Source organism: Agelaius tricolor, unplaced genomic scaffold (assembly GCF_023055355.1).
Source record: "Agelaius tricolor isolate 1412-34295 unplaced genomic scaffold, bAgeTri1.0.p SCAF_22, whole genome shotgun sequence".
Taxonomy (NCBI): domain Eukaryota; kingdom Metazoa; phylum Chordata; class Aves; order Passeriformes; family Icteridae; genus Agelaius; species Agelaius tricolor.
This window is the reverse complement of record NW_027269282.1, coordinates 12,173,254-12,193,265: the sequence shown is the minus strand read 5'-3', so window position 1 is coordinate 12,193,265 and position 20,012 is coordinate 12,173,254. Positions and strand designations below refer to the sequence as shown.

General features: G+C 43.6%; 1 protein-coding gene across 2 annotated transcripts in view; it reads right to left on the bottom strand.

Annotated features, from left to right (window-relative positions):
* The window catches only part of DOCK1 (dedicator of cytokinesis 1), a 278,458-nt gene that overhangs the window by 51,361 nt on the left and 207,085 nt on the right, over positions 1–20,012 (bottom strand). For both annotated transcript variants that reach the window (XM_071446428.1, XM_071446429.1), the window contains exons 33-38: positions 18,902–19,050; positions 12,223–12,308; positions 11,879–12,035; positions 8,493–8,533; positions 7,076–7,166; positions 3,277–3,396 (exon numbers count right to left, since the gene is read on the bottom strand). In XM_071446428.1, coding sequence (XP_071302529.1) covers positions 3,277–3,396; positions 7,076–7,166; positions 8,493–8,533; positions 11,879–12,035; positions 12,223–12,308; positions 18,902–19,050 — 644 coding nt within the window. The remainder of the gene's footprint in view (positions 1–3,276; positions 3,397–7,075; positions 7,167–8,492; positions 8,534–11,878; positions 12,036–12,222; positions 12,309–18,901; positions 19,051–20,012) is intronic.

The window sequence follows — 20,012 nt, the reverse complement described above, 5'->3', positions numbered from 1 at the left end:
CTCCTCAGGACCAACAGTTTCAATTGATGGAGGAGCAGAGGAGAAGCTGTCCTGATTTATGGGCAGCAGCATCACCAGCAAACCTGAGCCTGTGGCTGGTCCCACATTTCAGCAGGCAGGAACAGGAATGCTGCTGCTTCCCTTGTGGTTCCACAAACAAACCTGGTTTAAAACAACACCTTATTTTTGCCAAGAAGCATTCCCTGGATGCAGGAGCTCAGCAGCATTGATTTCCATCAGCTCCTTCCCACAGGTAAAATGTCACACCTTCCCCATCCCTTTAGTCCCAACACTATTTCCCTTCTCACCTTGGGACATTCCAACCCAAGAATTTCCAGCAAAGTCCCTGCATCAAGGGCTTGGTTGGAAATCACAAAGCTTCAGGAAAACACAGAGAGAGCAAACACTTGAGAGCAGCTCAAAGGAGAGGTCAGACTGCTGGGATAAACCCGAGGATCAGGATTTGAAGGGCAAAAGCCAAAAGAGATGGAGAAGGAGACTGGGAAGTGCAGTGCAGTGCAGAATGATCCAGGAGAGAAAAGGATCCCTGTATCAGGGAAACAACTTTCCTTTTGGAAAGAAGGAGCTTAGAAAAGGAATGAAGAGCATAACTAATTCGGAATCTAATCCATAAGGTAGAACAGCTGCAAAATGCAAAAGTGGTTTCTCAAAAATGCTCCTTCCCTAAAGGTGAAAGTTGTACTCCAGCTTTATAAAAGGTTGGTTCAAGGACCAAAAGTCAAATACCGGCGAAAAACCAAACATCCTAAGAATAACAGATTAAAAATAGAAATCAATATGAAGAACCCTAAATGGATCTTGAACTCCCAGTACCAGGATACTCTGGTGAGGGCCAGCATTTTGTTCTCAGCCCACATGAGGTGCCACATTCCTGCCTTCAGGCAAGTCCACACTCCCTTTCCCTCACTTAAAAATTTCTCAGGCACTTCTGGGCCAGCAGTGAAATGTTCACTCCATTTCAGCCTGTGTGTGGAGGATTAAACCTAAATTCACCTGCCCATGAATGCCAATATTTAAGGGATAAGCCTCATGGTTGGCTTTCAATAGACAAGGAAACTGTGAATTCCCCTGGGAAGTTACTCTGCCAAGAGAAAGGGATCCTGATTTTTGAGAGGCTGAACTACACCAGCTTTTAAAAAACAAAAAGCCAATGTTTTAAACTCAATTTTAGGAAATCCCTCTGCTCCATTTCCTCTACACAGTGTTTCTAACTCCCACATCTCCCACCCTTCCCAAATCCACAGCTTCCCATCAGGCAAACGAGGGGAGCTGAAGGATTCTCTCAGCTCTTGTAACTGCCAGAAAAAGTCCTCCAAATTACATGCATCACTTTTTTATTTACTCCATGGCATCATGTGCCCATATATTTACCCTTAAGAGATGAGTTATAAATGTACCATTGATTTCTTTTGACTTTTTTTAGTAATATCATTATCTGTAGGTGTTTCCTGAAGGTTGGGAGAGGCAGGCTGGGAGAGGCACAGGCTCACAACTGGAAAACAAAACTCCTGAGCTTCTGGAACAGCCTGGAAGTGTCTGCACAGCTGCCCAGTGCTGGTGACCTTCTGCTGACATCTCTTGTTAACTTAATGAGAAGGGAAATCAAACAAGTGGGATCTGGAGTGAGCTGCCAGGCAAGGACCCAGGTGGGTGATAATGGCACAAAAAAAGCAAAAATTGGTTTGGGCATGGGTTCAGTGTCCCAGAAATGCACAGCAGAGGCTGTTTCAGGTGTTTTACTGATCATGGAGAGCTAAAGCAGCTGCTGGGCTACATTGGCAAAGTGCTCAAGGAATGCAAGAAGTTGATTTAACTTAATGTCAGAACGTCCCAAATGAGAGGATTACCTTCCATCCACACTGGAAACCTCCACTTGGAGCTTCCTGACATTTGCAAAATCACACAAGATGAATATTCTCAGTGTATATTGATTTTTTTATTTCCCTTTTCATGGAGTAATGTGAAAAATTATCACCAGCTTGAGTGACCAGAAAATGAGAGGAGGAATATCTGTAAGTAGGAAAGAGCAGTTTGGAAATAAATCATCTCCTCACAGACACAGAAATCACACAGGAGTCCTGGCACTTGAGTTCTGCACAGAACTGGTGCTCAGCAGAACAATTCCCAGTGCCTGGACACCAGAAAGGACCAACAGAAAGCCATAAAGACAAACAAAATAAAACCAACAAAATAAAATAAAACAAAATAAAGCCAACAAAAAACCCTGAGGCAACTCCTGGTTTTCCTTCCAGACAGGAATGTAAGATTAAAATACGTTTTAAAATCAGCTGTGACCCTCATTCAAATGAGATTCTTCTCACTCACCCAGGAAAAGCTTTTTGGGCAGCAGGAACTGTCCCCAGGTCACCTCCAGCAGCCCCAGCCCCAAACAGCCATTTGTGCACCACTCCAGAATGATATTTTTCCAACTTTTGTCCCAGTCCAGAATTACAATTTTTACCCCAATCCAGAATTACAACTTTTAGCATCACTCATTAACAATTCTTAAATATTGCATTAAGATAAGCTATAAAATTTGACTTTCTAAGCAACATTTCTAACAAAATGAGAGAAATGAGAGTTCCTATCAGATTTATTCTAGGATTTTGATCCTGCTAAAAATTCACCTGGAAAGGATGGGCTGGCTGGATAATATTCTAATTCTACCAGAAATCACCACTTCTGTTTACTTTTAAACCCCAAGTTTACACTTCTGAAATGTTCTCACAAAGAGAGATTCCTACTTCTATACTGGAATATTTTGTGCCTGAAATACCCAAACTCTGATCCATCCCTGCCTCCCACATTAACCCCCTTCCTCTCCAACACCAAGCAATGCCAAATGCAATTTCCTTCTGCATTAAAAGATGCAATTGCAATGAAATATCCTCATCCCAGGATATTTATGATATCAACCACAGACATCCAGGCCCTGAGGGAATTATTTTTGTGTACATGAGGAAAAACAAGGGGAGCTGAAGGATTCTCTCAGCTCTTGTAACTGCCAGAAAAAGTCCTCCAAATTACATGCATCACTTTTTTATTTACTCCATGGCACCATATACCCATATATTTACCCTTAAGAGATGAGTTATAAATGTACCATTGATTTCTTTTGACTTTATTTTTTTGTGATATCATTATCTGTAAGTGCTTCCTGAAGGTCACTGGATGCAAACTATGTTTACTATTAAATTTATAAGTTTGAGAGAAAAGCAATGAAATACATTTGTACTTTTTTTCTTCCCTTTTTACCTTGCCCTTGTCAAAGTAATGGATAATTTCTTGATAGAGCTGATCTTTCAGCTGTCCTTGAGTAGCAGCTTGGTATCCATCCCGCTGGGTAAGATGTGCTGCACATGCTTCTTCTGACCACTAAATCACACACAAAAAAAAGGCAAAAGTGAAAGCAAATCCAAAGCTATGAGCTCTGAAGTGAAATAAAAGAGAGAGGTTTTATTTAAAGGAGTGGTACTGCAGTTAATGCACCAACAAAGGGTTTTTTCACAGCTGTGCCCTTTGCTTCCTTGGGCACAAGGAGCATTTATTTGGATGCTGTAATTGGAGGCTAATTACATCCATCAGCTGGAGGGAGCTCCTGGAGGTGGCCTCCTCTCCTCGGTGAGTTTGATGAGAGCAACCTTGGCCTGCTGATGGGTACAACCTGCTGGGGACACAGTGAACACTTCACTTTGTGTGGGAGAAACCCTGGAGCCCAGATCCATCAACACAAAGGTGATGCCTCAGGTTTGGCTTTTCTATTTTTCCCATTCTGTGCTGCTTTAGTGTGTGGGCCTGGGCTCACATCAGGGGATGCTGAGCTCTGTGCACAGAGCAGGGAGACAAAACAATTCCTGCTCCAGCTGGGCACCAAGGACAAATGATCCAAATCTCAGCCCCAGAGCACAAACCCCGTGGGCTGGAGAGAGAAAAACAAGCAGGGTGGGACTGCAGGGGCTAAAGCTGGAATGGGACAATGAACTGCAAGGTGCAAATGGAGCAGAACTGATCCCAGGGACAGAGCCCGTGCCCGGCCGTGCATTTTGGGGCCATTTTGGTTCATCTTGGGTGCAGCCCTGGCTGGGCTCTGGTGCTGCCCAGGGTGGATCCATGGAGGAGATGCTTTGAATAAATCCCTGCTTTATTCTGGAGCTCTGCCCAGTCTCTGCTCTAGGGCAGCCTGCACAGGGCATCACAGGGAAGGGCTGCAGGCAGGGAAAAGGGATGGTGCCAACTCACTGAGGATTGTGGAGGCAGGGAAAGCATCATTAACCTTATCCAGCCTGTCTGCAATTAGCAGCTCTGGCTCTTCCAGCAAGTGCCTGATGGATCAGGGGTAAGATGTCAATCACAGGAATCATGGAATGATTTGGGTTGGAGAGGAGCTAAAAGCTCATCCCATCCCATCCCTTCCTATCCCACCCCTGCCATGGCAGGGACACCTCCCACTGTCCCAGGTGCTCCCAGCCCCAATGTCCAACCTGGCCTTGGACACTGCAGGGATCCAGGGGCAGCCACAGCTGCTCTGAGCAACTCCCAGATTCATTTCCAGAATTACTGCTACTTTACCTCCTATATATTATTAATTTTCACCCAATCACTTCTTGATTTGGCAAAGATATTTGTGTTTGGGTCATGCAGACACCTCTGACAGCTCTGTTCTGAACTCTGTTTCTGAGCAACACAAACCTGCTGGAGCTTGCAATGTGATGGAATTTGTTTTCAGCATGCTAAGAGCTGCTATCTTCTGTTAGTTTTGAACACCTCAATTTTGAGAAAAAGGGTTGAAAACACAACAAAAGTCTCTTTTCTTGAGTGTGCTTCGTCAGCTTGCAGTAATTTGGCCTCTCTCCCTCCACAGACAGAGCCTTCTTGCAGATTTAAAGGTGAAATTCTCACCCACTCTCAGTCTTGCCCTCGATGTGATCCCATTAAAATCACTGGGATGAAATATCTGCCCGTGATGAGTGTCATTGAAAATCCTGTCCTGAGGCTTGACAGAAAAACTCAATTGCTCACTTACCCCCAGTGCTGCTGCTCCTCAGGCAACACTGAACTCCTCCCTCCACTTAGGGCTGAGTTAGAGATTGATACACTTTGATAATAAAGGAATTCCAGCCTCTAATGAAATGATACTTACAAACAAACATCCACTCAGGGATGGAAACCTGTGACAAATTCATCCCTGGCATTTGCTATTGATTTGCATTAGAAGGAAAGAAAAATGGCTATTTCTTCCCATGGAGTTCTTTACTGAATTCAAAGGAGCACATTTAGTGAGGCACTCACCTGCTCCCTGAACACCTCCCCTAAGAAAAGCCACAACTGGCTAAACTCTAATTTGAGGTCACACAAAATAAATTGTCTAACAAGTCCAGGCCATGCCAGGTGAAGTCTGAGTGAGGTTTTATGGCCTGGTTTATTCCATCATTTATTCAGGAACACAGCCCCCATGGAAGGGAGTGAATCCCTCATCCTGTCTAAAAGGTTCATCCACGTGAAGTGGGCACAGTGCTTTTGCACTCCAGATGAATCTTTGAGAGGTTTCCTTGTGCAATAACCCTCTAATGATTTTAAAACACAGTAAATACATTTCAGAGTGTCTTAATTTAAATTGCACATGTACACTCTGCATCATATTTAGTCTTTTTATGGCTTGGATGCAGTTTACTCAGCTCTGAAGTAAGAATAATTCTCAGTGCATCCATCAGAAGATCTCATTTAACACCTTCCCCTTTTCAACTTTTCAAAATAGATATTTGACACTCGCACTTTGCTGGGGATTGCTGAAATTAAAGCCAGGATTGCCAAGAACAGTTGGCTGCCGAGGATGAGCTCCTTTTCCTGGATGGAGAGGGGCACCATGAGCACAGCAGGGTGCAATCACACAATGCCAGCCTGGGAAGGGGCCTTAAAGCCCATCTGGTTCCATCCCTTGCCAAGGGAAGGGAAACTTTCCCTGGACCAGGAGGCTGCAATACACTGGAACGAGCAGGACATCAAGGGGAAAATGAAATTCTCATTTATTCTGTCCCTGATTCTCTGGCCCTGGGGGATCATGTCCTTGAGGGGGGTGGAAAGAGATCCAGCACTCCCTGAGGAGGAAAGATTTCACTGCAGGTTGTGAAATGTGAGGAAGACAAACAGGACTAAATCAAACTCTTCCAAAATCTCTAATTCTTATCACATTGAGATTTTTACTTCTCCCATTAACTGCTTTGCAAAATTAAAACATAAACCTAGGAATTCAGTGATGATTTAGCTGTATTAAATGTGATTTCATGACACAAGTGTCTGCTGGCAAGAGCAGCACCTTCCTAAGTGACAACCAGGAGAGCAAAGTGGGTACCTGCTCCCGCATTTGTGACATTAGCACAAAAAAAAAGCTGCATGTCAGAGACAAAATATTCTTTCCAGAATGTTTTCAGGAGATTAATGCTTCTGAAGTACAGCCTCACTCCATTTCTGGCTGGCAGTGGGTAGTGTTAAACCCTCAAATGCTCTGTCTCAGGCACTTTCTGCAGGTAACGTTATTTGTGAATATTGCAGGCTACACCAAACATTCCTCCAAGAGGAGCAGTATTGTTGTGCCTCTTCAAATGTGCTATAAAGTGGGTAACACAGCATTAAAGTTCTATGCACCTTTTAAAGGCATGACCTTGGAGAGAAGGCCATTTGAATCTCTCTGCAATTTTCTGAAATCAGTTACAGGCACCCAAGAGCACTCGAGCAGGGGCTCCAGCACTCCTTGCACAAAAGATCTGTGGAGAGCTCATTTACTAAAATATCTGCTTAGAGGCTTTCACACATTGTACAGTCTGGATATTTGCAATTTGGATCTTGTGGTGCTGACTTGACCACATTCCCTTCACTCCAGCTCCAGGTCCACCTCTGCCATGCAGTGAAGTGCTGCTTTCCCCTGGGGATGAATTCCATGTGCAAAAGAGAACCCAGAGCACTGCACTGGCTCCAAGTGCAGCTGTTCTGAGTGCCAAACACCCCCTGGCTGCTGCTGCTGGCATTTCCCAGACTTAGGATGAGTTCTGGGGTTTACCTTGAGGAGCTTTGCGTGCAGGAGTAAGGTGTAGGCAGCCTCTGTGTAGTTGTCACACTCCTTGTGCAGGTCACACAGCTTGTACAGGTACCTGCCAGCAACAGAAACAATGGCTCTTAAAAACAGTGGGTTCAAGGTGACACTCAATCATTTATTTTGAAGATTATAAGGGTTCAAGTCTATCTCCAACTGGTTAAAGTTCCCATTTCTGTGTGCAAACAACATTTAGGATCATCTGCATTTCCACTGTGCTGTTTTTAAGGGATATTCAGAGAATCAAGGGATCATTAAGGTTGGAAAAGTCCTCCAAGATCATTGAGTCCAATCTTTGGCTGAACACCACGAGAATGACTTGTGGTGAGTAATAAATCCAATCCAGATGTTGTGTAAGACTGAGCACTTTTACATTTCAGCTATGGGGACAGGAATAAGTTTCATTCTTTACCTTCAATATCATCACACCTCTGGCAGGGGATTCCCTCCATTTGTTTGATGATTTTTACACTGACAATTGAAAAAAAAACCCACAAAGCTATTAAAATTGTATTTTGAAAAAGCCAGTGAAAATCCTTTCAAGTTTGATATTCATTACAGGTCTGTTAAAAGAAATTGGAGAGAATTTGGCTGGGGGTTTGACAGTGAGAGGCAATTTGTCTTTACAGAGATGCTGAACAGGACAGACCTAAATAATAACAAATCATTTCATGTGTTTGTCCACAATTATCAATTCTGCCATTTCCTATTCTTTTTGCAAACTTCTAAAAGACCAATTAAAACCATTTAAACAACAGGAAGAGAGCTGACGAGTGAAAACTCTTCCAAAAAGATAACAAGCACCTGAGAATGAATAATGAGTCACATTTAGATACCTAAAATAGCATTACAAACACAAACTTCATCATCTGAGCACAACAGTGTAAGCAACAGTCAGCCAAAGCACAAATGGGGGGCTGTGAACCCTGAGGTTTACACAAAGCACATTATTTCCATGTTTACTTGGTCTGAAAAGAGATTTTGAAAGCTTTAAGTTTAAAATAAGTATCAGTCAGGGATTATTTAACAGTTGTTTTTTATTCCAAGTCACATATTTTGTACCTCATCAGGAGGCAGCATCATTTCTTTGCTCAGCTTATTTGTTTTCTTCACCAGCAGAAGAATTCTGGCTCCTGAGTATTTCAGTGCTCATCATAATGGAACTGAAGGACTTGGAGGAAGGGGACAGAGATAATTTCCTGACTTTCACTTCCAGCACTCTGTTCTCAGTGCACATAAGCTTTTGAATCACTTCAGGTTCAGCCAAGGTGTGATTCTTCATTACTCCTCTCTTCCAGCCCCCAAGTGACTGCTTAATATGAACCTAATTTCCCCAATTACAGAGCCTGTGTCAGGCAGTTTGTCACCAGTCATGTTTACAAACCTTATGTACATCTCTTCCCTCTCGATCTCCTTGTAGAAATTCTGAAAAACAACATAATTTGGTTACAAAGTCTTTGATTTCACACTTTGGAATGTACACAGAATGCGCTCCCAATTAAAAATTCATAATTGCGTAATGTCAGCCTCCAAACTGCAAAATGAAATTTGCCTCCAGTGATGGAACACAAGTTATTTAACTCAGAAAATCAAATGCTGGGATGTTTCATGTTGCAATGTTTTAGGGCTTCTGTCTCATTGCAAAGGTTAAGAATTTGCAAGAACGATACTGCTAGAAATTTGCTGCTGGCATTTGCAAGTCACACATCATTAACCATTTTCAGCTGAACATTTTCTAACGTACAACAAACCCAAAATTTTTAAGCAACAGTTGTTCTATGGATTGAAAACTCTGAACCTTAATCCAGCAATACATCATCTGCTCTTGGATTCTACCAGTTTCCTTGGAAATACAAAGTCAGATTAGTGTTATTGGTCTGGTTTCATATGTCACACGTTAGCTTCACTCTCCTCTGAGTGCCTCCAGCCTTGAGATAAACTGGTTAACAGTGCAAATATTGTAAATGCAAAATATGATAACTGGGGAGACATTCAATGCATTTCTGAATCTAATTTCAAGTTTGCCTCCAAAATTTAAAATGTACCTAAGAAAACAAAATACCAAGAAAGTCCTTCTTCACTGAAATAAATATATTTCAATGCTAAATTAAAGAAGTTTCAGGAGGCAATAAAAGAGCACAGACCCAGTACTAAAAGAGGGATAAATCCAACACAAAAGTGATCCCTTAAAAGAGAACTGGAATGGATGACAGAATCCACATTTCAGAGAAGAATGATGGGTTATTCCAGGGGTATTTCAGTTGATATAACTGCTTATTAGTTTTGGGTTCCATTCAGAAAACAAACTGCCAAGGCCACCACTGCCCCATGGCCCCAGGTGCCACCTCCACATGGATTTTAAATCCCTCCAGGGATGGGGACTCCACCTGGGCAGCTGTGCCAGGCCTGGAAAAACCTTTCCATGAGGAAAATGTTCCCAAATATCCACCCTGAGCTGCCCTGGCCCAGCCTGAGGCCGTTCCCTCTGCTCCTGTCCCTGTGCCCTGGAGCAGAGCCCGACCCCCCCGGCTGTGCCCTCCTGGCAGGAGCTGTGCAGAGCCACAAGGGCCCCTGAGCCTCCTTTGCTCCAGGCTCAGCCCCTGCCCGGCTCCCTCAGCCCCTCCTGGGGCTCCAGCCCCTTCACCAGCAGCGCTGGCTTAAGTGCAGATCAAACCCTCCCAGTTAAACCTGGGTCAGTGCAGACAAATTTAATCCCAGGAAAAGCTCGGGATCAATCAAGTTCCAATTAGGAACTCTGTGAAACCTCACGTGGGAATTGTGCAGAGTTTCAGCTGTGGGTTGGATTTTTGCAAAGGCATGAATTTCATTTCAGGTACCTGGAGAATGATGAAAAGGCTGAGTGGGCCCTGGAGGGAAAACCGGAGTGTAAAATCAAGCTCAGGTTTGAAATCACGGCGACCGAAAGCGACGGAAAATTCCGCCCTGCGCCGCTTCCCGGGATTCCAGCAGCTCCACAGGGCTGGGCTTGGAGTCTCACAGTGACTGCACCTGACAGCAGCAAATCACCCACAAAATCTATCATCTGCAAATGCCTCCAAATTCAGCTGCCCAAAACCAGCAGCAGGAGATGCTGTTGGGAGACACCTGGAGAGAACAAACCCCCAAGGGCTCCTCAGCTTCCCCACGGGGATGGCGAGAATTCCTGGGAGGAGACTCTGAGTGCTCCAGAAGGGAAGGAGAAACAACTTCACCTTCCCAAGGGCATTTTCCCAGTTTGACACAGTGTGTGGTGACTGTGATGTGCTGTTTCCCATCCTGCTTGGAGTCCTGGCAGGATTTTCCAGCAGGGCTCTGCTCAGGAGGACGCCGTGACCTTTCTGCAGGCAGCCCAACAGCACTTGCTGCATCACCAGCCTGAGACAACTCTCCAAGTCCCTCCTCTTCACCCATTTCCCAAACATTTTGATGCTTTCTGATGTGCAGAGAGGAAAAACAAACTAAAAATAAACGCCCAATTTCGGATTTGATGCCTCCATCTCCTCTCCTGCTCCAGTGGGCACCGTTTTGTTTGTGGCTGATGAGATGGGGTGGGGTAAATGCTGCACTGCACGAGGCCAGGACTGCATTAGATGCAAAAGCTGCAAACTATTTACTCTGCTCTTTCCTGAACAAAATCCATCAGCCAGATCACATAAATGATAAACACTGGCTGTGCCTCATATATTTAAGCCAAAATCAAAGCTTTGATGATGATATGGGGAGGAAAGCTTGGAATTCTCAGTGGCAAACAGTGGAAAAATCAAATTTAGTTCATGTTATTTTGGGGTCTCTGAAAGTTATTTTTCATGGGTGCTGACTTTTGGGTTGTAAAATCTCATTTTCTAAATCTGCACCAAAGACCATGATGTGTGTGAGTACAACTGGAACAATTATTGCTTCCAATTCCAGCCCAAATTATTGCTTCCAATTCTAGTCCCCAAAGGACCAAGATTTGTGTATGGGGTGGACACTCCAAAATTTCAGGACCTAAAAGGTGGAAATTTCCCATCAGTGAGGAAAACAAGCCAAGCTTTTCCTGCTGTGAATCAAATAGCACCTCCAATTCCTATTTATTCAAAATAATTTAAATTAAGGGGCTGAGCAGAGAGCAGAATATAAATGAGATTGCAAATCCATGGGAATTTTGGGAGTAAATGGCAGAGAACTCCGACATTCTGTATGTCAAGTGGTTTTCAGCACAGAGTTGTTTATACACCAATTGTAAATGTCAATGAACAGGCCCTGTAACATTTCTCCTTAAATCTTTCTGTGGAAACAATTAAAGAAGGGATAATCCATGTTTCCACAGATTTGCCTTCACCAAAATAGGAAAAAAAAAAGGAAACAACCTAAAGCATTCCAAATTTCCCCAAGAATCTCAACAGACACTCTGTTTCACATAAGCCCTTTGTTAAAGATGCAGGATTCTGAGGGTAATGGGGGCTTGGGTGATTTTGTAGTGGTTTTATGGTGGTTTTGTGGTGATTTTTGGGTGATTTTATGATCATTTTGTGAGGATTTTTGGTGGTTTTGTGGTAGTTTTGTGGTAGTTTCAAGGTTATTTTGTGGTGGTTATGTGGTGATTTTTTTGGGTGATTTGGGGTGATTTTGTAGTGATCTTGTGGTGATTTTGCAGTGGTTTTGTGGTGATTTTGTGGTGGTTTCATAGCAAATTTGTGGCAATTTTGTGGTGATTTTGCAGTGATTCATGGTGATTTTGTGGTGATTTGTGGTAATTTTGTGGTGATTTGTGGTGGTTTTGCTGCTCACCAGCACGTTGACGGTGCAGCTCATGCGGTTCTCCTTGTTCTCGTCGTGCATGATGGTCCTGTAGTCCAGCAGCCTCTCCATCAGCCTCACCACCAGCTTCACAAAGGTCTCCCCACTCTTGGCCAGGTATTTGTGCTTCCTGCAGTGTTCCAAGAGACTGAAAAACCAATTAAGTTCGCCTTGTTAATCACACGCTGAGAAAAACCTTGACTCAGGTGCAGTTTTAAATATTGCGCATCATTAACAGATTTTAATTATTTCTGGGCTACAAAGTTCATTGTAGTCTAATTGCTCTCTCTCCTGACTTCCCCGTGACATAAATTTTGCTGCTGATCAACACTTACATTTTGTCAAATAACACTTTGTACTGCTCATCTCCACGGCCTCCTTCCACTTCGTGGTCCAGTTTGGTGATGATCTCGTTTTCGAACTGTAATTAAACAAAGCAAGCGTAAATAATCAGCTGGCAAATATTTCACTTTATTACTGTAGCCTCAATGCCTCACGGATTGGTTGGGTGCCTCGGTGAGACGTTTAGCCACTGGTTTAAAGCCTGATTGACTTTTAGAGTTTGCAGTCTCTGGTTTTTTAGACTCTCCACGACGATCTCCTGCCCTACAAGGACTTCTTTGGTTAAAGGAATCATTGGTCGTGCTGTTAAATGAAGTGTAAACATTTGCATTATGGAAAACTAAAGAAGGAGATTAATGACAGGAATTGAGGGCAGGGAGAAAGGAGACACAGAATGTCCCCAGCAGCAGAACTAAACACAAAAAATGCTGGAAGCTTTCAGAGAAGAAAGGCAACACCTGAGGCTGGGTGACCCTGCTGGGTGCACCCCCAGCATCCCTGACACCCCTTTTTAGCACACAGACACTGACTGCAGGACACAACCTGATCAAGCTGTTAATAAACCCTGCAGAAGGAAAGGGAGTAGTTTCAAACAACTCGAGAATCATTTTATTTGGGCAACATTAAAAGGATGCAAACTAAAGTGGCCCACAGAATATGTTTTAAATGCAAACTGAGTAATTCCCTGGATTTTTTATGATTACAGAGGGTTTTAGCTCTTGCTGCTGGGAATGGATGTGAACTGTTAGTGGAGGAAGGCTCACTGCAGGCCTGCTGCTCTGCCATGAATCAGTGAAGTCACCTAATTCCTAATTCTTCATTAAGCAAGCACAGACAGGCACAGGATTAAAGACAGAGATCTCAGCAGGAGAGGCTGGGCAAGCTGGGAGACCCTGGCAGGGGAATGGGAGCCCAGTGCTCCCAGTGGGAGTTGGGTGACAGAACACTTGTCACCAGGCTTTTTCACTGTCACTTCCTTAAGCCACCCCCAAGGATGCTGAGGAGAGGCAAAGGGCCCCAAGAACAAGAACAAAGAGTACCAACATTTTGTAAATGTCAAGAGATGTATTTTGCATCTGCAGGTGATATTAACAGCACATAATGTACCCGTGGAGAAGGAATGGATTGTCTGGATGATTAAAATATTCTGGGTTGGAAGGGACCCACAGGGATCATCCAGTGCAGCTCCTGGCCCTGCACTGGCACCCCAAAAACCCCACTGAGAGCATTGTCCAAAGGCTCCTGGAGCTCTGGCAGCTTTGGGGCTGAGCTCATTCCCTGGGGAGCCTGGGCAGTGCCAGCACCCTCTGGGGATGAGCCTTTCCCTGAGATCCAACCAAAACCTCCTCCTGACACAGCTCCAGCTGCTCCCTCAGGGCTTGCCCCTGGTCACAGAGAATATAAAGAATCCATTATTAAAATAAGGACAGGAAGATGAGAAAAGGCAGGATAATGCAATCCACCCCCTCCCAGAACCTAACACGCTCCCACAGTACCAGAGAGTTGAGTAAAACACTGAAACAACACAATGATGAAACAGAGAAGTCACAAAAATCCTGTTCCCTAATGAGCCCAGAATAAAATTGACTTTCTAACCCAATGTGAAAAATGACACTTGCTGCCAGCCCCAGCCCTGCAGGTGATGTATTTTTTAGGAAGAGATTACTCAGATAGAGAAGGGCAATTACATTTGTCATGCAGGATCTCCAGGATCTTCCCACTATCAGTTTTACTTAAACCTCTTTAAATCCATGCTTTGTTGGGCTATTTCCCCTAACAGCCTCTTGGGCTGAACAGAGCCAGACTTGTGGCATTTTGGGGGTCTTTAGGATTATTGACAATATCTTTGCTCTTCAGTCACTCCTAATATTTCTCATGGAGTCACTGTGATGCCGATCATCTGAGCCAAATGAATAAATGTTATTTAACATCACTTACAATTCCTTCTGTGGTCTTTCCAAGGAGGAAGGTTTTAGCAATGCCAGCTGAGGTTTATGGAGCTTTGGAGGTTTATCAGTCCCCATGATGGGAGCAGGAATGTGACCCTGGAGCTGCACAAACCAATGGCTCTGGGACACTGCACCTGGCATCTGGTGATAAACTCCATTTTTCCTTTTCTCTCTCTTTTTTTTTTTTCCCCTAATGCACTGAGTTTTTATAAATGCATTACATTTAATTTAATGCATAAATAAGCCTGCAATTATTGTGATGGGATTTAGTCTCAAATGAAGAAGTGCCAAATCTCCAATGTTTCCATTAGAGCCAGTGCCACTTGCTGAGGCTCCTTCTGGAGCTTAGGGGGGATAGCTGCACCATCAGTGAGCCACACTCACATCCTCCTGTTGGCACTGAAAGCTTCAGGGGTGATACCAGGAAGATTACAGGACATTTCTATCCACTTTTCCTCACAGCTGATCAAGATCTCAGCCTCTCTTTAGGATGTTTGAACTTGAACAAAGAGCACTTCCAGTGCTTCCTCTGCCTGTGACAATCTCCCACTCGGAGCAAATAAATCAGGGTGAGCCATCTCATGTCAACTCAACTGATCACTTCTTGGCTTGGGTTTACCTCAAGGAAGGCTGAATTTGTAGCACTGGTTGACAAGTTAATTTTGCTGTAGATGAGGAGGACTTCCAGCCCTCCAAGCTGCTATAAATTCATTTTGATGTGGGCTAATAATAATTTGCCATATAAAATTCAAATGACAGATCACACCGCCAGAAATTAGTCCTATCACAGAAATGACACCCAAGTACAGCAAAACTTTGCTCAGAGGTTTCTATGGAAGTTGGTGGTTATTCCCAAAGGTTTCATCTGTTCTCTTTCCTATTTTTCCACAGCGTTACAGATGGGAAACAGATCTGGAGCCATTCAAAATGATGGGATCACCTTGGAGGCCACTGCATTACCCTTCTCCCTTGCTCCCCAGGTGGAGTCAGAGAGGATTATTGATATTTTCCAAAAGGCCAGAAACCAAGAAAAACTTACACATTCACACTTCAACTGTAGATAATTAAAAAATAATCCTTATTGAAACCAATCCTTTGTGAGGGATTAGTTATTTGGATTTGAATGTTCAGTGGGATCACAGGAACTGGGAGAGTCATTTACTTGTGTCCTGTCTGCAAATCCACAGCACAGGGAAAGGGAGGTTAACCCAGGGCTCAGGTGGCAAAAAAACTTAGTAAGGAATCATAGGTTCTGAAAGCCAAGAGATATTTAGATAAAGTAGGGGTAACCTCTGACTAGGGGGAATGAAATCCATCTGAAATTCACCAATAATCAGCACGTGAACACCAAAATGCTGGTGTGACTGTTTGGTGACACTGAGACTTATTGTTAAATGTAAGAAATGGGCCCAACTCCAAACAAGCAGAAGGTGGTATCAGCAGTGACACAGGTCCAGAAAAGGTGAGTTAAATTTTATGCCAAGAGTGCTGGTAGGAAGTGAGGGATGAAGCCACAGCTGGGAGCACCAGGCACTGACACCAGGAGCTTTCCATGCTCCAAATTCCACATTCCAGCCGAGGGGCTGTTTCTCCTGAAGCTTTCCCTGCTGTTGGCACCACAGGATCCATCCCACTCACCTGAGCAGGCCCTGAACAATCAAACCAATTCTCTTTCATCACTCCTGTGGCTCTGACAAATTCCCTTTGATCCAGAGGCTCTGCTCCTGAAACCAGCCAAGGGAGAAGCCAAGGGGAGGAGGAGGAGGTGTTTCCTTCCACAGGGAAGCTTCGGTCCCACACTGTTTTTAGGATGGGATTCCTGCTTTGAGGTACAGGCTACTTTGAAGTCTTATAAAGGCTTCAAAGCACCTTCAGAGGGAGAGGACAAAATGGGCAACTCCAGCTTTTAATTCAGTCGGCCTTAATAGAGTTCTGTAAAAACAAGGGGTGTATTTATCTTGTTCTGTCTCTAAATACACTGGGAGAAGAAAAAAAACCAACTCTTGGTCTGTTCCTGGTTTTACCAGGCAAACCCAAATCCTCCTGAAATGAAAACCACCACAGGGAAAGCTGCCTGTTTATCACACAAACCATCACAGCATCAGAGGCCTGCAAAAAACTGCAGTTCCTCCCCCACAAATCATGAGGTTGATACATCTGCTGGAGAAGTGGAGCCAACCTAAACCCTTGTTGATGTGACTAATAAGGTTAGATAATTGGATTTCTGGCAGATTAGTTTAACAGCAGCCAACCATGCCATTTGGAAGTTCTCTCTGGAAGCAGTGCTGGACAAGGATAATTGGTACTTGCATATAAAGGATATAAAGCAGCACATTACATCGACCCATTAAGCATCAAAGCTTGCCTAGGTACTGGTAATATTAAAAAAAAAATAGATTTTATCTATTTCTATCACTTTAACACAAAAGAGACAAAAAAATGACTGAGGAATCTACAGACCAGACATCCTCACTTCAGTTCCTGAGGAAACCACAGAGCAAGATCTCATGGAAGGCTTTTTCCAAGTACACAAAGGGCAAGAAGGTGATTGGCAAAACCAATTTACCAAGCTGAACATCAAGAAAGTATCCCCCTTGAATGGAGCCTAAATGTGTCCTGGATTGTAGCAGCAGGAGCATGGCCAGAGCAGCAACAGGACTGTTGCACTTGTTGGACCATGGCTGGAATTCCATGTCTGGCTCTGATCCAGAGAGAGACCCTGGCAAGCTGCAGATGGTCTAAAGGAGGGCCACCAACGTGGGCAGAGTGCTGCAGAACCTGCAATCATTGAAGGAATTGTGTTTGTTCAACCCAGAGAAAATCTAACTCAAACATTCCAACATCTAGAGGGTGCTCAGAGAGGAGATGGAAACAGAAACAGGCACAAGCTGACCTAAGGAAATTCCATCAGGAAATAAAAAGCAGAAAGTCTGAATCATAGAATCCTGGGATGGTTGGGGTTGGAAGGGACCTTGCACAAACCCCCTGCCACAGGCAAGGACACCTTCCAAAGGCCAGGATTAAACATTGGAATAGCTCACCCAGAGAACTGCTCAGACAACCCTTACTGGAGATATCTAAACTGAGCTTCAGTCCCAGATAACCCAACCAAATGCCCAGACTAATTCCAGAGGTCCCATCCAGCCCAGACCTTCCTTCAACCCTCTGCTTTTCCCAAGCCTGTGATCTTCATTTCCCAAAGGGCAACCTGAGATACTCAGCACACTCAGAAGTGCATGATCAATGGACAGATTGATTATTCCTTGTAAGATGTGGCTGGTTCCTCCAAACCCATGGAAAAGGGTTTTTTTTCCTCTGCACCTGTCCTGTCAATGCTACATCCATAAAGAAGCTACACTGCCACAGGAAATATTATGTCAAGTACAACCCCAGACATCTCTGACTTAAAGGATGAGGCATTTTTCTTAAAAGGCAAAAAACCTCCCTAAGTGAAATATTTAAGACATTCATTTATTAAAATCAGCCAACTATTCCACACAAAGCTGGTTTCCTTCTGTCAGGAAAATTGAGGGCCATAAATTTAGCTATAAAGTCACCCTTGGATTTTTCATGATCTATATAATTGTACAAATAAAAAATGACAAGCAACAAAAGAGAGCATCTGACAAGAAACTGTTTAAATGGCATCCCAGTGAGCATTTCAATCTTTACAGTAGCACTGGAGTCAAACATGAGAAAAAATGATTATGCAGTAACTGGATGAAGCCAAAACACAGTTCACAACCTCTCCACACACCATCCAGCACGAAAGAAATCAAAGCAATAAAGCTGATGCCATTTCCCTTGCTTAAGTCTCTCCACGCAGATTTTCATTTACTCTGCCTACAGATTTATTAAGAGCTGCTTCTCAATAGCAGTTCACAAGGAAAGTATGGAAAAGGATAAGGTTTTTCATCCAAGAAAGAAAAGTGCCAATAGAAAGGGGAAAATAGAAAGCAAACAACACATGTCAAGCTTTATTGCAAAATTCACAAGGTCACATCCTGAACTGACAGGAATCTCACAGTGGGAAGGAGCTCCACTGGCTTAGTCCAAACCCTGCCTGGCCTAACTAGTCTTAAACTCAATCCATAAGCAAAGTTTCAAGGGAAGCAATGTCAGATGAATGATATCAGGAAACTTTCTCTCACTCCACTTGTCTTTCAAAAGTTGAAGCTACCAGGAAAAGATGGTGTGTGTGTGTATCAAGGGCTTCCCTCAGCAGGTTCAAATCAAATAGAATAAAAATGCTCCATTACTATTTGAGATTTTGCAGTGCCTGTAGAGCAAGAAGAAGCACTGACAGTGCTGGATTGCTTTTTTCCTCTTCAAAATCCATAAAATGGTAAGGAAAATCAGAATTATAAGAGAGAAGAGATGATAAATCCTTACAGGTTATACTTTTGCCACATTATCAGGCTTTCTTTATGTCCAATTTATCTCGGGAACAAATTCCTTGTGTGAGTCACAGTGACAATTTAAGATATCTGTCTTTGCTCCTGTGCCATAACCAAAGGTTTCATTTACTACATGCAAATTCCTCCTTCAATAACCACTTCAAACCAACAGATGAAAACTGCACAGCCCCTGAGGAGTTGTACGAAATAAGCAAATCCGTAATTATATTATTCCTTAGAAAAATGAGAAATAACAGAACTCCTTATGTTTTGTCAAGGAACAGCCAAATCTTCCTCACTTAAAATGTCTGCAGCTCTGTGCTTACCCTCTGGAAGCTCCTGGTGGAGTGGAATTCACACTGCATCATGTCAAAGAAGATGGGGATGGTGGCTTTCCGCAGCTCCGTTTCTGGGATCAGGGTCATTTCCAGGATAGGCCCCACCATTTCTGGGATGAACTTGATTTTATGCTGACCTTTAGGAGAAAAGATGCATTTCAGAGTGAACAACCCCTGGATTTGTAAAAGCTGTATTAATATGCTTATGGAGCATAACAAACCATGTTTTAATACCTGGCTCTACTGAAACACTTTTTTATTATTCTTATTTATTTGATGATGATCACCACCACCACCATTATAATAATAATTATTAATAATACTATTAAATTATTATTATTTATTTAATTATTAATAATTATTACCACAGGAGAGGAGATATTGTCTAAATCCTAATCAAGAGGAGTAGTTGAATCAGTCGTCAAGCTGGGACTCGCCACATTTCCCACTACATATTTTCACACCCAAATTTCCAGGTTTTATTTTAAAACACAATGTGTGGCTGGCAGGGAGGGAGGCTAAAAGGCACATCACTTGTATTAACTTATTTAGACTCCTGTGTGAACAAAATGTTCTCGGTGTCAGTCTATCAAAGTGTCACCACGAGTGCAGCCTAACAGAGCCTGGAGACATGAAAGCACAGCTCAGCCAGCCCACAATATGTCTCCTTTCCTCGGAGCTGAGCTGCCTGCAAAACCTGATTGCAGATTCAGCTTCCCAAGAGGAAGCTGCTCCTCCCCCCATCCCTGCTCTGCTCCACACAGGGAGGGGAAATTAAAGCCTAGCAGGAGCGTGGCTCCTAATAAACACTGGAAAAAAGAGCAGGTTACTGGTGATATTATTGGCTAAATGGATGCAGAGTGTGTGTGCTGCAAATTCTCTGGTGAATAAGTCCATGGAAAAATCATCAGGATGGCTGGAGTTGGGAGTGACATTCAAGTTCATCCAGCTCCACCCCTGCCATGCAGGGACACCTTCCACTATCCCAGGTGGCTCCAGCCTGGCCTTGGGCACTGCCAGGGATCCAGGGGCAGCCCCAGCTGCTCTGGGCACCCTGTGCTGGTGTCCCATCACCTCACTGTACCATGGTGCTGGAGCA